We start from the raw sequence: 19,383 nt of genomic DNA, 5'->3' as shown, positions 1-19,383 counted from the left end.
GCTGACACCTGATTTCTCATCAGAAACTCTACAGGCCAGAAGGGAATGGCATGAAGTACTCAAAGTAATGGAAAGCAAGGATCTGAGACCAAGATTACTATATCCAGCAAGGCTATCATTCAAAATAGATGGTCAAATAAAGAGCTTCCTAGACAAAAAAAAAAAAAGCTAAAGGAGGTCATCATCACCAAGCCAGCGTTACAAGAAATGCTATAGGGATTGCTGAGAAGAAGAGATGGAGAGAGAAACCTCGCCATACAGAACTAAAATGGCTCTAAATAAGTACCTCTCAATAATAACCCTAAATGTAAATGTTTTAAATGCTCCCATCAAAAGGTGTAGGGTAGCTGAATGAATAAAAAAAAACATGACCCAACTATATGCTGTCTACAACAGATCCACCTCAAAACAAAAGACACACACAGGATGAAAGTGAAGGGATGGAAAAACATTTTCCATGCAAATGGAAAAGAAAAAAAAAGCTGGAGCAGCAATACTCATATCTGACAAAATAGATGTTAAAAGCATCATGCTAAGCCAGCGGTTCTCAACCTGTGGGTTGCAACCCCTTTGGGTGTCGAACGACCCTTTCACAGGGGTTGCAAAAAAAAAAAAAAATGTAGAAAAACTCACCTGTAAATCATATGGTTTTCCAGCCCTCACTAAAAAACTCAATAATATACTGGTGTGTGCAAAATGGACATTCTCATCCAAGAATCCATGTAAGAGCAGTAAACGATTTGGTCTGGAGAAATGGAAACATCAGAGGATTAGGCAAAATAGAGTTTGAGAAAACCACTTAACTCTTTTAAACTAATCACAATTACCTATGCTAACCTCCTTATACTGTAGAACAAGGATTCAACATTTTCAACATTAATATATTTGTAAAATATTAACCAGATGCTACGTGTATGAAAGATTTAAAAAATAAAAAGAACATTGTACAATTTGCTATTAAGATATTAGCACACATCCTATATAAGAAAAACCTAATATGTAATATGCTAAGTGTCCGGTCATCCATTCAACCAACCAAAGTGTAATATGCTAATGATATGCTTAGGCCGAACTGCTCGCCGCTATGACATGCACTGACCATCAGGGGGCAGAGAGTCGATCGGTCAACCAGTCACTATGATGTGCACTGACCACCAGGGGGCAGACGCTCTGACTGGTAGGTAAGCTTGCTGCTGGAGTCTGGCCCATCAGGACTGAGCGAGACAGGCCGGGCACACCCTGGAACCCTCCTGCAGTCCCTCCCCGGCTGGCCAACCTTCCGCATCCCTCCCCCGCCCTGATCATGTACTGGTGGGGTCCCTCGGCCTGGCCTGTGCCCTCTCGCAATCTGGGACCCCTTGGGGGATATTGGAGAGCCGGTTTTGGCTCGATCCCACAGGCCAGACCAAGGGACCCCATTGCTGCACAAATTCGTGCACCAGGCCTCTAGTCAATAATAATGGCATGTCCCCAGAAAATGAAAAATCATAAACATTATTTGTAAAATAACGCAGAAATAAAATTTTTTCCACCTTAAATAGTAGTGCACTTAAACTTCTTTTATAGCACAAGCAAATTGTTTCAAATATAACTTGTAAAAAAAAACCCCACACACAAATGATAGGAAATGGCCTATAATTCAGCTTTGAGAATCACCCATGCCATATTAGTATTCTATAAAATATTGGTCTTGGTTACAGTATCTGTAGTTTTCATTACTATTAAATAAAATTTTAAATTTATAATCTTAATTTAAAAGCTTGAACTTACTCAGAGGGGAACTTTTCTGCTTGCATGGCCACAGATCCTAAGTAATAGCCCTGTTCATTCTGGTCAGGGTGACCCATGTAACGTTCTGTGTAGCCTGTATCATAGAAGATCCACAGAGTGACTGGGGCTCCAGCAATAGCAACCTGCATAAGACAATAGTGATAGTCAAGTGTGGTCCAGAAAAGAATGGCTAGCAAAGAGGTTTTAACTGCAAGTTAATAGGCTAATATTATCATTAGGCTTTAGCTCCACTACTGGAGCTACATGGTCTCAGGACACTCAAAAAATCAAAGTGGAGTGCCAAGGTCAAGAACTTGATACTTTGTGAGTCAGTTAAGTTTTGTTCCATAGGCATGCTGTATACCAAACCCTTAATATGGGCTAGTTGAAATATAAGCATGTTTGTTAAAAGGGTAGACTGAACTAGAACATATGAATGCCTCAGTATAAACTCATTCCTGCCACTGGAGAAAAATGTCCTAGAAGTGTCAGCTTTATATAGAAAAAACAATCTTTTTTTTTTTTTTTTAAGCTTCTGTTGGCAGTACAGAATTTAAAGTAATAAATGAAATATATTTAAGCATTAAATAGTTACCTCATTTTAAGGTTCCCATACACACCTTTATATTTAAATACTATAATTATATTCTTGACAGCTATAAACCTCAAGAAATTATGATAGTTTTCAGAGTTCACCTTGTGGTTATTAAAGATAAAGATTAACTGAACATACATTAAAACAAAATAAAACCTTATCATTTAAAAAAATTTCTTTTTGTTAATCCTCATCTGAGGATATTTTTTTTCATTGACTTTTTTAGAGAGAGTAGAAGAGCGGAAGGGAGGGAAGGAGGAGAGAGAGAAAGAAACATTGGTTGCCTACAGCATGAGCCCTAACTGGGGTCAGGGATCGAACCTGCAACCCAGGCATGTGCCCTTGACTGGGAATCAAACCTGTGACCCTTCCATGAGTGGGCTGATGTTCTAATCATTTAGCAATTATGGCCAGGGCCATATTTATTCTTAAAAGTAAAAATTATTTTTCACTATAAAATAAAATCATGTTATTGAAATACAGGGTGGAGCAAAAGTAGGTTTATAGTTATGAGTACATAAAACAGTTTATTCTTATATTATTATTATTTATTAATGATTGTTTTATTTTTCATATGAACAACTATAAACTTACTTTTGCCCTACCCTATATAAAAAAACCCACTACTCATAATCCCCACTCCCTTAACAACTGTTAGCATCTTTTTTCTTAAAATATATTGTTATTGATTTCAGAGGGGAAGGGAGAGGGAGATAGAAACATCAATGATGGGAATCATCGATCAGCTGCCTCCTACACGCCCCACACTGGGGATCGAGTGCGCAACCCAGACACGTGCCCTTGACCAGAATTGATCCTTCAGTCCACAGGCCGACGCTCTATCCACTGAGCCAAACCAACTAGGCCGACAAGTGGTTTTTAAAAAAATAGATAACAAGTAAATATACAGCTCATATGGATACACAAGTTGACATATATTTCTATTATCTCACATTGCTATTAAAACACAAAAACCACTCTGGCCAGTTTTCTCAGTGGTTACAGCATCGCCCGAGGACTAAAGAGTCGAGGGTTCAACGTCTGGTCAAGTTCACATACCTCGGTTGCAGGTTCCTTAGCCCCAGTAGCGGCATGTGGGGGAGGCAACCAATCAATGTGTCTCTCTCATGTCCATGTTTTTTTTCTCCCCCTCCTTCCTCTCTTCCACTCTCTCCAGAAATCAACAGGGGGAAAAAAAAAATCCTTACGTGAGGATTAACAAGCAAAACAAACAAACAAAAAAAACCCCACAGAAATCCTAACATTCCATAATAATGCCAACTTTGTAAAACTTCAGAAAAATCATCATTTTCTTATATCCTCAATTTACCGAAAATTCTATCCTTATTACCAAAAGAAGTGCATTAGGAAGTCACATACCCTGAAGATATCTGATCTCTGGATTAATGCCATCAGGGAGAGGTATCCTCCATAGGACCAGCCATGGATGCCCACACGATCTAAATCAATGAAATCATATCGAGAAGCTAGATATTGGAGTCCTTCTACCTGGTCATCAATTTCTATTTGTCCCTGTCAAAAAAGAGAGAACATTTCACTGATTAATGAATAAAAGTCTCATTATAAGAGTGCTTTTGAAGCTAAAAAAAAAAAAAAGTTATTAAAAATACCTGTAGTTTTTTTTAGATTAGAACTCACTGCCCAAAAAACTTTTTTAAAAACTGTATTTAGAGATAGGAACCTATAGCTTCTGTTGCTAGTCTGCCCTAGAGTTTAGTTATCCCTTACTCATAAATTTATTTCCTACTGCAACCCAAACTGTCCCTTACCATATGGGTATTTCCCACTTGTTCCATTTGTTCTGTTGTCTGCTAAGAGTCAGCATCTTCCTTGTAACAAGCCTTCCCATACCCAAAGGCAAAAAATTAGCCCTCTTAAGTGGTTGACTAATTTCACTTCTCCTTTTTAAAATGTAATGCAGTAGAGTCGAAGGAATCACTCTTGAGGCCTTATCCTCCTGTTTCCCCATAGTATACCTCTAAGAACTGAACATACCATTTCTTTAAAGTCCTATGAAGTCTTAATTCCTACCACCTCCACCCTGTCTGTATTACTAGGCCTGCCAGTGCACACAATCTCACTTCACTGAGCAAAAAACAAAAATAAAAACAAAAAACTTACATGAGAATACAACATAAGGTCAAAGAACTGGCTGTGGGAGAAAATCCCCATGTCTTACTCAGCATGTCCAATACACTGGCAAACACAGTAATTGCCTTACTGTGCAAAAGGAACATCGGATTCTCATCATTTCCCAAAGCAGCAGAAAGGACATGGGGCATCTCTAAAAGGTAGCATTTAAAGCTTCCTGTAGAGAGAAAGAGGCTTGTCACAAGGAAGGCACTAACCAGTTGGTTTCTCTCTTCACAGAGGACAGAACAAATCTCAATTATTCCTCTCAATAGTGTACAGGATGCTGAAAGCTAAATGTTGCTGCCTTCTGGCTAAGCTGGATATACAAAAAAGGAAGAGAGGCTATTTCTATGTAAAGGTGGTTCTATCTCAGCTCCCCAAAATTATATACAAGTAGATACGAGCTAGCCTAGTGAATATCAAGATGCATCTTCCCTCCCATCCCCAAACTCTAACACACACACTCTCTCTCATTCACTCACAGCCCCTTCCCCCGACTCTCTCTCTCTGGGATTTCACACCAAACAATGCACCAGAAAATGTGTCTTTGAAAGAAAAATGTTTGTATGTTCACACACCATTTTATATTTAAAGGCGCCTTCAAATTTAAGCCCTCGGTGACAGGATCCCCTGTTGTCTATCACTACAACCACATAACCCAGGGAGGCTAGAGTATTCAAACGGAAATACTTGACTCCTTTAAACCGATTATTCACCAACTGCACCTGAGGAAGAAATACAACTTCAGTGAAATTTATTATATGGTAGCATACAAAAGCATAATAGAAGCAGGACACTGTGAAAAGTAGAAAGCTTAAATTTATAACATTATTTTGCCTTTAAAATAATATAGTATCATTAATTATAGGACAATGTTGTACAGAAGATCTCTAGAACTTATTCATCTGGCTTAACTGAGACTTAATGCCCATTGATTACAACTCTTTCCCCCCTCCATTTATTTTTAAATTAACTTAAATTTTGTCATGTTTATGTTGCTTCTTTTTTCTTTTTTAATGTATTTTTGTTGATTTCAGAGAGGAAGGGAAAAGAAGAGAGAGATAGAAACATCAATGATGAGAAAGAATCATTGATCGGCTGCCTCTTACACGCACCACACTGGGGATCAAGCCCGCAAACTGGGTTTGTTTTGACCTGGAATTGAACTGGTTCATGGGTCTATGCTCAACCATTGAGCCACGCCAGTCAGGCTCTTTTTTCTTTTCTTTTTCTTCTATGTGGGATGGTTGATCTTGAGCCTGCAGGGAGCAAGCTGGCCTCAGATTTCTCCAAGTCCACATTTCTTTGCCTCCAAATCTTACGTATCCAAAGACAAGGAAACACTGACATGGTTTTAGGTAGGAGGGTACTTCTTTTCTTTTTTTCTTTTTTTTAATATTTTTTAATTGATTTTTTACAGAGAGGAAGGGAGAGAGATAGAGAGTTAGAAACATCGATGAGAGAGAAACATCGATCAGCTGCCTCCTGCACATCTCCCACTGGGGATGTGCCCGCAACCCAGGTACATGCCCCTGACCGGAATCAAACCTGGGACCCTTCAGTCCGCAGGCCAACGCTCTATCCACTGAGCCAAACCGGTCTCGGCTTCTTTTCTTTCTTAACTTCACACTTAATTCAGGGCAATTACTGAGCAACTAATGATTTTAAAACTATAACCTAGATATTAATTACATATAAGACAAGAGATTTAACCTATCCCATAGACAAAGTTACTAAAATGATTACTTCTACCCTGAAGAACTGTGTCAAATGGTAGAGACGAGGATAAATAGATCATTTTTCTTCCCTACCTATCTCTTCTGGGATTATCTTTGACCAGTAGTAGGAAAACTTAGTATTTTAATAAAATACTGTGATTAGTCTAGGTACTTTTTCCCTATTACAAAAATCAGTGCAAAAGGCAGAATAATTCTTAAATACCTTTATTGCCCAAAAACTATACATAAAAATGAATGGGAAATTAAATGTAGCTTTGTGTTTCACCAGGAATAAACTATCTAGTGAAAAGAGGACTTTAATTAGTGGGAAGAAAATTACAGAAGGTCAAGGTTTGGTGGACACTAGACAGATATTAAACAACAACAAAAAAGTCCTGGCAAATGAGAAAGAAGTTTTCTCTGGCTGATACCAATGGGAAAACCAAGTCAGTCAGGAGTTAAACAAGAATCAACATTGGCCCTGGCTAGATAGCTCAACTGGTTTGAGTGTTGTCCCCATATGCCAAGGTTGCAGGTTTGATTCCTGGTCAGAGCACCTAAAAGAATCAACCAATGAAAGCATAAACAAGTGGAACAACAAATTGATGTTACTCTCTTTCTAAAAAATCAATTAAAATAAGAATCAACACTACCTTCCCTCAATAAATAGCTACCGAGCATTTACTGGGTTAGATTGGGGTGGGAGGTGTAGAAAATCTTCTCCTTTTGAACATTTGGACGTCAGTACCACTGTAACAACTGTCAAACTGGTCTTCCTGTTTCTATTCTTGTCCTCCTATAGTCTGTTCATAAGGTAGCAGAGCAATGTTTTAAAAATGTAAATCAGCTACTATTTTGTAGCTTAGCGCCCTCCAATGGTAAACTCCTTACCATTACCTTTGAGACCCTACATTGTCTGGCCTTTGGCAATTTCTCTGACCTCATCTCATACCATTTCTTGCCCTATGCACTGTACTCTAACCTTATTATCAACTATGATTATAACCACAGGACCTTGAACTTGACATTTACTGTTCCCTCTGTCTGAAATGCTCTTCCCTTAGATTTTTAATGTGGCTCATTCTTTCTCATCCTCTGTAGAGACTTTTCCTTACCTTCCTATTGGAACTTCCATTTTAGTGATTTTGCCATCCTCTTTCCGAACAATTATTCATAGCCTTCCATTTATGAAGTAATATATATTTTGTGTCTACTTGTTATTTTCCTCATTAAGCTCTATAAGGGTGGATCATTAGTCTGAGTTGTGCACTGCGGTATCCTCACTGTCTAGATGAAACCATAACCTCCTGGTTCATAGGTTGACGCTCAAACACTGAGCCACGCTGGCCAGGCCTTGAATTGTGACACTCTGACCTGACTACACACCAAAAACAAACATGGGCCACTGACATGATTTAATCAAGTTTCACAAGGCTATTATGTGCCATTAGAAAGGAGCCTTTTCGTAATAAACTCAAATGGAGTCATCCAGCAAGAGGATGAATTGATTTCCCTGTGGGTTGAAGTGCCAGAGGCATTCTACCATGGAAAGTCTCCTAGGGAAATCTCCCTGCAAACTGAATGTCAGCTTCTCCTATGGCCTCACCAAATTTGAATGTTTCTAAGGAACACTCTGAGAAAGGAATTGTTTCTATAAGTGCAAGAAAGTACAGTTGAGTTCATAGAGAGGTGTAGAGGATCTACCTAATACATAGTCACAAACCCAAATGGAAAGCCAAAATGAAGAGACAAAGAAACAACCCCCAAATGAAAGAACTAGAGAATTCTCCAGAAGAAGAGATAAATAAAGCAGAGATAAAAAATTTATCTGGATCAGAGTTCAGAATAATGATGGTAAAAATGCTCAACAGCATGAAGAAAGATATAGTAACTATGAAAAAAGAACAGTCTGAGATAAAGAATGACATAACACAAATAAAGAACACATTAGAAGGAATACACAGCAGATTAGGGGAAGCTGAGGATCAAATCAGTGAATTAGAAGACAGAGTTGAAAATATCACTCAATCAGAAAACCAGCCGAAACCGGTTTGGCTCAGTGGATAGAGCGTCGGCCTGCGGACTGAAGGGTCCCAGGTTCGATTCCGGCCAAGGGCATGTACCTGGGTTGCGGGCACATCCCCAGTGGGAGATGTGCAGGAGGCAGCTGATCGATATTTCTCTCTCATCGATGTTTCTGGCTCTCTATCTCTCTCCCTTCCTCTCTGTAAAAAATCAATAAAATAAAATAAAAATAAAAAAAAAAGAAAACCAAAAAGAAAAAACAATTAAAAAACAGGAGGACAGCTTAAGGGAGCTGTGGGACAATGTGAAACATAACAATATTAGAATAGCAGGTATGCCAAAAGAGGCAAAAAGGGAGAAAGGCATAAAGAAGGTGTTTAAAGAAATAATGGCAGAAAACTTCCCTAACCTGGTAAAGGGAAAAGTCACACAAGTGCAGGAGGCACAAAGAACCCCAAACAAGAAGAACCCCAACAGGCCCACGCCCAGACACATAATTAAAATGCCAAAAATTAAAGACAAAGAGAGAATCTTAAAGGCAGCAAGAGTAAAGAAAACTGTTACCTACAAAGGAGTTCCCATAAGGCTGACACCTGATTTCTCATCAGAAACTCCAAAGGCCAGAAGGGAATGGCATGAAGTACTCAAAGTAATGGAAAGCAAGGATCTGAGACCAAGATTACTATATCCAGCAAGGCTATCATTCAAAATAGACGGTCAAATAAAGAGCTTCCCAGACAAAAAAAAGGCTAAAGGAGTACATCACCACCAAGCCAGCATTACAAGAAATGCTAAAGGGATTGCTGTAATGAGAAGAAGAAACAGAGAGAGAAAACTAGCCATACAGAATTAACACGTTAAGCGCCCAGTCACCGGTGACTGACACTATACTTTCCGTCTGGAAGACAAAACAGGCTGGGCGCTTAATGTGTTAAAATGGCAATAAATAAGTACCTATCAGTAATAACCCTAAATGTAAATGGATTAAATGCTCCAATCAAAAGGCGTAGGGTAGCTGAATGGATACAAAAACATGATCCAACTACCAGTATATGCTGTCTACAAGAGACCCACCTCAAAACAAAAGACACACAGGATGAGAGTGAAGGGATGGAAAAACATTTTCCATGCAAATAGAAAAGAAAAAAAGCTGGAGTAACAATGCTCATATCCGACAAAATAGACTTTAAAATGAAGGCTATTACAAGAGACAACAAAGGTCACTACATAATACTAAAGGGATCAATCCAACAAACATATATGCACCCAATATAGGAGCACCTACATATATAAAAAAACTTCTAGAGGACTTTAACGGAGAGATCGACAACAATACAGTCATAGTAGGGGACTTTAACACTCCTCTGACTTCACTGGATAGATCTTCCAGACAAAAACTTAACAAGGAAACAGAGATTCTAAAAGACACACTGGATCAGATGGGTTTAATTGACATTTATAGAACATTTCACCCCAACGTAGCAGAATATACATTCTTCTCAAGTGCACATGGATCATTCACAAAGATAGACGACATGTTAGGACACAAAACAAGTCTCTACAAGTTCAAGAAGACTGAAATCATATCATCTCAGATCACAGTGGAATGAAATTAGAAATCAACTACGTAAAAAGGCCCAAAAACATTCAAACACATGGAGGCTAAATAGCATGTTATTAAACAAAGATTGGGTTACCAATGAGATCAAGAAATAAATAAAAAACTTCCTGGAAACAAATGAAAATGAACACACAACAACCCAAAATCTCTGGGACACAGCAAAAGCAGTCCTGAGAGGGAAGTTCATAGCACTACAGGCAACCTCAAAAAACAAAAAATCACCAATAAACTATTTAACCCTACAACTTAAAGAACTAGAAAGAGAAAAACAAGAAAAGCCTACAGTAAGTAGAAGAAATGAAATAATAAAGATTAGAGCAGAAATAAATAACATAGAGACTAAAAAAACAATACAAAAAATCAATGAAACCAAGAGCTGGTTCTTTGAAAGGCTAAACAAAATTGATAAACCATTAGCCAGACTCATCAAGAAACAGAGAGGACCCAAATAAATAAAATCAGAAATGAAAGTAGAGAAGTAACCGCTGACACCACAGAAATACAAAGGATTGTAAGAAAATACTATGAACAACTATATGCCAACAAGCTGGACAATGTGGATGAAATAGACAAATTCTTAGAAAAATACAATCTCCCAAAACTAAATCAGGAAGAATAAAAAAACCTGAATAGTCCAATAACAATTGATGAAATAGAGGCAGTAATAAAAAAAACTCTCACCAAACAAAAAGCCCAGGTCCCGATGGCTTCACAGGGGAGTTTTACCAAACATTCCAAGAACTAACACCTATTTCAGAAAATCCAAGAGGAAGGAACACTTCAAACTCTTTTTATGAGGCCAGCATTATCCTAATTCCAAAACCAGATAAAGACATTACAAAGAAAGAGAATTACAGGCCAATATCCCTGAACATAGATGCTAAAATCCTCAACAAAATATTAGCAAAATTGCATCCAGCAATATATTAAAAAGATCATGTACCATGATCAAGTGGGATTTATTCCAGAGATGCAAGGCTGGTACAATACTCGCAAATCAATAAATGTGATACATCACATAAACAAATTGAAAGACAAAAATCACATGATCATATCAATAGATGCAGAAAAAGCATTTGACAAAATTCAACACCCATTTTTGATAAAAACCTCAGCAAAATGGGAATAGAGGAAGTATATCTCAACATGATAAAGGCCATATATGACAAACCTATAGCCAACATCATACTCAATGGGCAAAAACTAAAGCCATTTTCCCTAAGAACAGGAACAAGACAGGGATGACCACTTTCACCACTCCTGTTCAACATAGTACTGGAAGTGCTAGCCATAGCGATCAGACAAGAAGAAATAAAAGGCATCCAAATTGGAAAAGAAGAAGTAAAACTGTCATGACATGATACTGTACATAGAAAACCCCAAAGACTCCAGTTGTGTTCATAAAGTAATCCAAACAAACAATTTTTTAAATTGCACTAAGATTTTTTTTATTATGTAAAATATACATAACATAAAATTTATTATTTCAGTCCTAGCCAGTTTGGCCCAGTGGATAGAGTGTTGGCCCAGGGACTGAAGGGTCCCGGCTTCGATTCCGGTCAAGGGCACATGCCCAGGGTGCCGGCTCAATACCCAGTAGGGGACATGCAGGAGGCAGCCAATCAATGATTCTCTCTCATCACTGATATTTCTCTCTCCCTCCATCTCCCTTCCTCTCTGAAATCAATAAAAATATATTTTTAAAAAATGATCATTTCAGCCATTTTAAGTGTACAGTTCAGTGGCATTAAGTACATTCACACTGTTGTGCAACCATTACCACTGTCCATTTCCACAACTTTTTTATCATCCCAACCAGAAACTCCCTTCATACCTATTAAATAGAACTTCCTATTTCTCCCTCAATCCCTGACAACTTCTACTTTGTTTCTATGAATTTGCTTGTTTAGGTACTTCATACAAGTAGAATAATACAATATTTGTCATTTTGTGTCTGGCTTATTTCAGTTAGCACAATGTCCTCAAGGTTCATCCATGTTATATATTTTTAAGGCTATATAATATTCCATCATGTGCCACATTTTGTTTACCCATTCATCTGTCAATGGATACTGGGGGTTGCTTCTACCTTTTCGCTACTATGACTAACACTGCAATGGACATTGGAGTGCAAGTGTCTGTTCACATATCTGCTTTGAGTATACACCAGAAATGGGATTGTCCATCAGACTGTAATTCTGTTTAACTTTTTAAAGAACTGCCATAGTGACTGGACCATAGCTCTCTTAATGGGTATAATGTGGTGTCTCACTGTGGTTTTGATTTGCACTTCCCTAATGACTAGTGATATTGAGTGTCTTTTCATTTGGCTTAGACTATTAAAACTTAACTACTAATATGAGGTATCTGTTAGTCTTAAAAATCTAGATAACCAGATAGTTTTTATACTGTGTTTTTCACATAGTTCATGTATCATTTCTTCATTGAGAAAGAAAATCTTAGCCTTAATAACAAAATAATATAACAAAATATAAAGCTTCTGAGAGTGTCCTGTAATTTCTTTTGAGTTTCTTTGTATTAAGCCATAAAAAAAAAGTTTATAAAGATTTGACTTCAAGTTTTTAACAGAAGTCTAATTTAACATTCTCATGATTTATGTGTAGATAATTATAATACAAATGTGAATCATGTTTGTTTGTAAAACACACTTAATGATGGCAAAGTGATTTAACTTTATATAGATCATCGCTGAGAGTTTATGGTTTATGTAGTTATTTTACTTTTATTTTTTGGATGAATTGAAATCTAGATATAGTTTCAGATACTAAGTAACTGGGCATAATTGTAAAGGATATTTACTGAGTACAAAACAGTGTAATTATATTCTAATTTCCTCAACGGCTCAATGTAACATATATAATCAAGAATAAACATTTTAAAAAATTACCAATTAACCAATTCACTGACCCCAAATACTTTACTCTGATAGACAATGGAATTTACTTAATACTCATATGCTGATATTTAATATAGAGAAAGGAAAATCAAGGTTAAGCTTTTTACAGTGATGAATAGTAGTATAGCAGTTGCCTTAACTAGATAGTAAAAGTATTCTAGTTGCTTAAGAAATACAGCTTAGAATGAAGAGTGGAAATTCATCAGGTTACCATGGCTTTCTAAAAATAGCTGTTAAAACTCTTTTTATTTACCAAGAAATTTAATTCATTGTATTTCCCCCCAAAATTTCTTTAGATAGAAAACAACATATTTTCCTACTGAAATGAGTATTTCATTCCCCACAACAGTTACAGTTCTTATTGTAAATTAAGAAATTGACACTGATTTACAAATTAGCCAGCTTCCTAAACTCCTGAACTGGATAATTAAAACATAAGCCAGAGTCAATAATAGCAGAGGCTCAACAATGCTCAAATCTTAACTTAAATAATTGACTTTTAAAACTTAATTACTAATATGAGGTTATCTGTTAGTCTTAAAATCTAGATAACCAGAGAGTTTTTATACTGTGTTTTTCACATATCATTTCTTCACTGGAAAGGAAAAACTTAGCCTTAACATCAAAATAATATAACAAAACATATAAAGCATCTTAGAGTGTCCTGTAATTTCTCTTTTGAGCTTCTTTGTATTAAGCCTTTTTTTTTAAGTTTATAAAGATTTGCCTTCAAGTTTTTAACAGAAGTCTAATTTAACATTTTCATGATTTATGTGTAGATAGCTATAATACAAATGTGAATCATGTTTGTATGTAAAACACACCTAATGATTATATATATGTAATAAAATATACCCACCTGAGGACCACCATATATGAACAGCACAGTGGGGTATTTCTTTCCAGGTTGTAAATCATGAGGCTTGTAAAGCATTCCATACAATGTAAATCCAGTAGTACTTTCAAAAGAGAAAATTTCCGGAGGGGTATAGTCAGGAAGAGGACCTGCAAGGAAATAACATACCGAGTCTGTTAGAAAAGTTGTTATAGGAGCTCTACAATATGATAGCAAGTTAAAAATAAACCCACACTCAAAAATAAATAAATAAATAAATAAGTAAAAAAATTAAAAAATAAGTAAATAAAAATAAATAAATAAGTAAATTTAAAAAAATAAACCCACACTCACACACAAATAACTGACCATCCCCCTTCCAGGTGATAAGCAAAAAATTATCTTTACAAAAGAAAACCTAATGAACATATCAAACTATCTATTTCAGAAATAAACACACCGTATTTTGAATAATCCTTGGAACATAGGATTATTGTGCAGAACTATACAAATACTTTGTGCTCAGTTCGGTGTAACTTATTGATGTTTAATACATATATCTGATTAGAAACTGGAAGCACAAATTTAACTTAGTCATTTTAATTTGCTCAAGGCAGGTGCTCAATAAACATTTGTTTCTGATAATTAGAGAATAAGCCTAACCAGAAGCCAGAATAAAGTCATGATCAATCTTTGGTTTACAGACCTATCCTAAGTCTGTGTGTGTATTGGATGATGTTACAGTTTAAGCATCATCATCACTATATTAAAAATTCTATTGTGCACATTAGAACATACCTACATCCTGTGATTTTATACTAATTCTTAATCCCTTAGCAAATATTAATGCATGAAAATACTTAACTGGATTAAAAGATAAAATTAGTACATTTTTTGTTTAAGAAATCAAACATTTTAAAAATAGATAATTAACCATGCTCTTCACTTCCATAGAGAACAGGAGTTCTTTTATGGCCATCCCAAGTGCTTCAAAAGTTTAAGAAAGTTATCAGCTGGTTATTCCCTAAAGCTATAGCTTCACTGCTCAAAGAGTATTACTAGTTCAGGGTACCATTATCTTCAAGCTCATTTGTTTACCTGGAAAATCATCCAAATGTGTAAACAAATGGTTTCCTGGCTGATATGTTGACTACTTTAATCCTATTTTCAAAAAGGCCTTCCAGCCCTAGCTGGTTTGGCTCAGTGGACAGAGCGTCGGGCCTGCGGACTGAAGGGTCCCAGGTTCGATTCTGGTCAAGGACACGTCGGGTTGCGGGCTTGACCCCCAGTGCGAGGTGTGCAGGAGGCAGCCGATCAATGATTCTCTCTCATCATTGATGTTTCTCTCTCTCTCCCTTCCTCTCTGAAATCAATAAAAATATATTTAAAAAAAAAAAAAGCCTTCCAGACCTGCTCCTGCCTTGAGTGGGAGGTAGCCCATATTACTTGGTAGTTGTCAGAATAGGAGGGGTGGGATCAATCAGAAACCCAGCAGCTCGGAAACAGGCGGTAGTGAGAGATGGGAAGACTGTGTCCAGGAAATGTGGACATATCACACAGGTTTTAGAGCCTATAATAATTAATGTGCTAATCCTACTTAAGATCAGGTTCAGGAAAATGAGTACCTGCTGAATCCAAAATGGTGGCCCAAAATTCCTTTGTTTTACAAGTTGAGTCATCTTCAGGACTTGACAGCTTGTAAAGGGACACAGAGTGTGGATTCTTCTGGTTACTGTACTTACTTATAAAGAAGTCACAATGCTAGAGAAAGAAGAAACAGTTACTTTTCCCCCAGGGAACAGTAACAAATGTTATCTGCTACTGTATCTGCTCTGATGCCACAGGAGGAGTATGAGTCTGAGCATTTATGTACACACACAATGCTGAAGTTAATGTTAAACTTTTCAAAGTTTTTCCCGAGAATAAGACTTCTGCAGGCCAATTGGACCCATCTCCACATTACTCAAAAGGAGTAATATAAGAATAGAGGTTTTTTTCTATGACAGGGAACCCTTTTCAAACAGGGACTTAATACCCGGCTGATGCAGCAAGAGTGGGAATAGCCACGGTCGGTCAGCCTTGTCACTTCTCCAGGATTTACATAACTGACCACGTACAGATGATGTTCTAAAGGAGAATCTTTGGTGCCTTCAAAATATACCAGCTTTTTGACTTCATCAACCTGGATCTGTCAACATAACAACAACATAAAAATCAGAGCTAGCATGACCTTGGCAAGGTCAGTAATTCAACCAACAATCCCCAGTTTTATTCAGAATCATGTGAGTCATCCTTTGACTTGTGCCTCTTTTTAAAAAAATTTCCACAAGTGTTCCTGTCGGGTTTGTTTATGACTTATAGCTAAGAACAGATCCTGTCCAGAAGGAAAAAGGACACAAGAGTTGCACACTATTGGGAGAGTTTCCTATATGGTCAGAATGTATGCTTTTCTTAAAATACAAGAATTATTCCGTTAAAATGACAACCATCTATAGGAAAAATAATAGCTATATTGCAGCTTAGGCCAACCATTCATGCACACTTAACACAGTCTAATTTCAGCATCCTATATATTTCTCAGTTAGTGCAGTATTATCTTAGATAGTACTTTTGGTCTTCTGTACAAATCTGCAAAAGTGTTTCATTTATTGGGTTGGGGAATAATTAAACTCAACCATAGTTTCAATATCGGTATAGTTTATAAATAAGTATGGATAAGATCTCTTAAGTCTTCATTCAAAACTCAAAAAAGTTTACATTAGTATAATTTTTTATTATAGAAACTTAGAATTCCACAATAAGATTTTTTTCTCAGTTGACAACATCCAAAGTCCCTAAACAGAAAAAAATTTTATTTGAATATACAACCAGAAGACCATGTGAAACTCAGTGATAATTAGACTTTAAAGGTTGCCTATAATATTCTACAATTTTTACCAACAAAAACAAGCCTGGGACCTGGATCTTCATTCTTTCTCAATCACCTGGGGACTATGAGTGACTTCTCTTAGTAGCTAGTATACACAATCCTTCAATAAATCTCCAAATCAATTTGAGGAAAAAATAGGTCTTCACTAAATCCTGGTAGTATACATCAATTTAACTGTATGTATCACACATATAAAGGATGGAGTTCTTAAGAGACTTCATAAAACTGACCACTTAACTGAAAGTTGAAACAAAAATAAGGTACTATGAAAGTCAAAAGACAAATTAGAATTCACTAAATAACCACAGAAAGCTACATGCTGAGAGTGAAACAGAGGGTGAATTTCCCTCCTTTTCCCTATCAATCTACTCTCTGTATAAATTTCTATCACTCATTGCAGATGGTGGATGAAATTTTAAATTTGTGAAATACGATAAACAGATGAATGAAAGAGAATCACTACCTCAGAAACAGTAAATGTAACTTCTAATATAGAAATGACATGAGTAGTTTGTAAGACCTTTAAAAGTAATTTTCAAACTGTAGTTTAATTTACAATTTTTGCTAAGTTTGAGAAGTATGGATTAGCCCTTCCCTTATTAAGTAGCAACACAATATTTGAAAACGGTGACCTATAATAACCAGTACACATCTAATACCAGGGCTATAAAATGGGTGAGATTTATAATTTAAATTAAGACTCAAAACATTGGGGTCATATGAAGTTGCACTACATACACATAGCAGATGTGGACCAAACATATCAGCAGAAAAAAAGAACATACATTAGATCCATGCCGGCCAAGAACTTCCCATTCACCACTGGTAATTGCTATTTCCTCTTTGACAGGACACTTGAAATCACCTAAAGATAACATAGTTATAATTCAGCACTTTATACCAGACTATATAAGCAAATGAAACAATAAAGAATAGTATTCTAAACGCTTTTTTCCAAAAAAGTATATTAAAAATGTCAAGTTATGTCTGGGATAATGAAAATGTTTTAGAACTAGTTAGATGTGGTGGTTGCACAACACTGTGAGTATATTAAATGCCACTGTTCATTTAAAAATGGATAATTTAATGTTAGGTGAAGTTCACCCTAAAAAAAAAAAAAGGTCAACCGTTTAAAAAATTCAAGTTATACGTCTTCATAATACACTGGAATAATGATGGAATGATCCATGCAAATAAAGTGAAAAAGCAAAATTGATTTTCATGGCAAAGCCAGAAAAGAACTCAAAAGCACCTGCATTCACAGACCTTTGGTTAGACAAATGAAGTCTAATGGATCAACAAGGCATTTCTTCTAGAAATGCAACAAAATACTTAAGGAGGAAAATTTTAATGTAATTGTTCTTCACTTGCTAAAAATATATTGGGTATTACCATATTAAATGCCAACATGCCCCATTTGTCTTTATGAGATTTTGTCTTGGCAGATAAGGCTCTCTCAGTGGTTAAAGGAGATTAAAAAATGGAAACGATTTCTCTTTGCCTAGCTGCTGCTAACAATGGCTATGGAACTGACAGCTGAGGACATAAGATAGTAAGATAGTACAGGCTCTTAGCTAATCCCACTCAAGTTAAAAAATTTTTTGACTTATTTTCTTTTTCTTAGATATAAAAATTCAACCTAGTACTTTAAATTTGATGGCTAGAAAATAAACATTTAACAAATATATAACAAGTACTAATTGTTTCACATTATAACCACTTAAGGAAGAAAAAAGAAAGGAGGAAAATAAAGTGGACATCATGGAAAAGGAAGAAGATTTGGAACAAGAATGACTAAGGAAAAAAAGAAGGAAAAGGGAAAGATGAGGTAGACAAATTGAGGAGCCCAGAAATAGACAGAGGGAACAGGAGCTTGGTGTTCTGAGATGAGTATTAACTGAGGTAACAGCTCTTCTTTTATTTTTTCCCATTGATTTTTAGAAAGAGTGAAAGGGATGGAATGGGGAAAGGGGAGAAAGAGAGAGAGAGAAATGTTGATATGAGAGACACATTGATTGGTTGCCTCCCAGGGAATCAAACCTGCAACCCAAGTATGTGCCCTTGACCAGGAATAAAACCTGAGACATTTGGGTGTGCAGGCTGACACTCTAACCACTGACCTCACCGGCCAGAGCAACAGTTCTTTTTAAGTTATCATTTTCATATTATTGAACCCAAAGTATTTTAATTAACTAACTACTATTCACAGCTCTCTGACCTGTCTTTATCACTAAATTTTCTGGAATTCCATAAGTGATTTAATTTCTCAACAATAAAGGAATTGGTAGCACAATTTCACACTAAGGGCCACATTAAACTAAGGGTCTCAGGGAAGAAACTCTCTGTCTTAAATATATAAGATCTTGTCTATTTTTTAAAAAAAAATTAGGCTAAGGAAAGGAATAGAATCATATGTAGTATTTACTTTGCTAGTCTGAAGATGTAGCTGTTTCCCAAATAAGAATATTTAAAAGGCCATGTTAAAAACACACACACACACACACAAAAACAAGCAACCCAATTAAAAACTCTGCAAAGGATTCGAACAGACACTTCTCCAAAGAAGATATTCAATGGCCAATAAGCACATAAAAAAATGCATAATGTCACTAGTCATTAGGGAAATATAAATCAAAACCGCCCTAACCGGCTTGGCTCAGTGGATAGAGCGTCAGCCTGCAGACTCAAGGGTCCGAGGTTCGATTCCAGTCAAGGGCATGTACCTTGGTTGCGGGCACAACCCCGGTAGGGAGTGTGCAGGAGGCAGCTGATCGATGTTTCTAACTCTCTATCCCTCTCCCTTCCTCTCTGTAAAAAAA

General features: G+C 36.5%; 1 protein-coding gene across 7 annotated transcripts in view; it reads right to left on the bottom strand.

The window, feature by feature from the left end:
• DPP8 (dipeptidyl-peptidase 8) overlaps positions 1-19,383 on the bottom strand; it is a 77,851-nt gene that overhangs the window by 12,256 nt on the left and 46,212 nt on the right. For 5 of the 7 annotated variants that reach the window (XM_005861043.2, XM_014535440.1, XM_005861045.2 and 2 more), the window contains 8 exons: positions 17,350-17,429; positions 15,671-15,823; positions 15,261-15,396; positions 13,660-13,805; positions 5,098-5,244; positions 3,746-3,898; positions 1,771-1,913; positions 634-745 (listed from right to left, as the gene is read on the bottom strand). In XM_005861043.2, coding sequence (XP_005861105.1) covers positions 634-745; positions 1,771-1,913; positions 3,746-3,898; positions 5,098-5,244; positions 13,660-13,805; positions 15,261-15,396; positions 15,671-15,823; positions 17,350-17,429 — 1,070 coding nt within the window. Of the gene's footprint in view, positions 1-633; positions 746-1,770; positions 1,914-3,745; positions 3,899-4,576; positions 4,695-5,097; positions 5,245-13,659; positions 13,806-15,260; positions 15,397-15,670; positions 15,824-17,349; positions 17,430-19,383 lie in introns of those variants that run through there. The other 2 variants (XM_014535442.1, XM_014535443.1) reach the window with 2 other exon arrangements.

The sequence above is a fragment of the Myotis brandtii genome, unplaced genomic scaffold (assembly GCF_000412655.1).
Source record: "Myotis brandtii unplaced genomic scaffold, ASM41265v1 scaffold144, whole genome shotgun sequence".
Classification (NCBI taxonomy): Eukaryota; Metazoa; Chordata; class Mammalia; order Chiroptera; family Vespertilionidae; genus Myotis; species Myotis brandtii.
The sequence above is the reverse complement of the archived record's forward strand: the minus strand, read 5'-3'. Positions and strand labels throughout refer to the sequence as shown.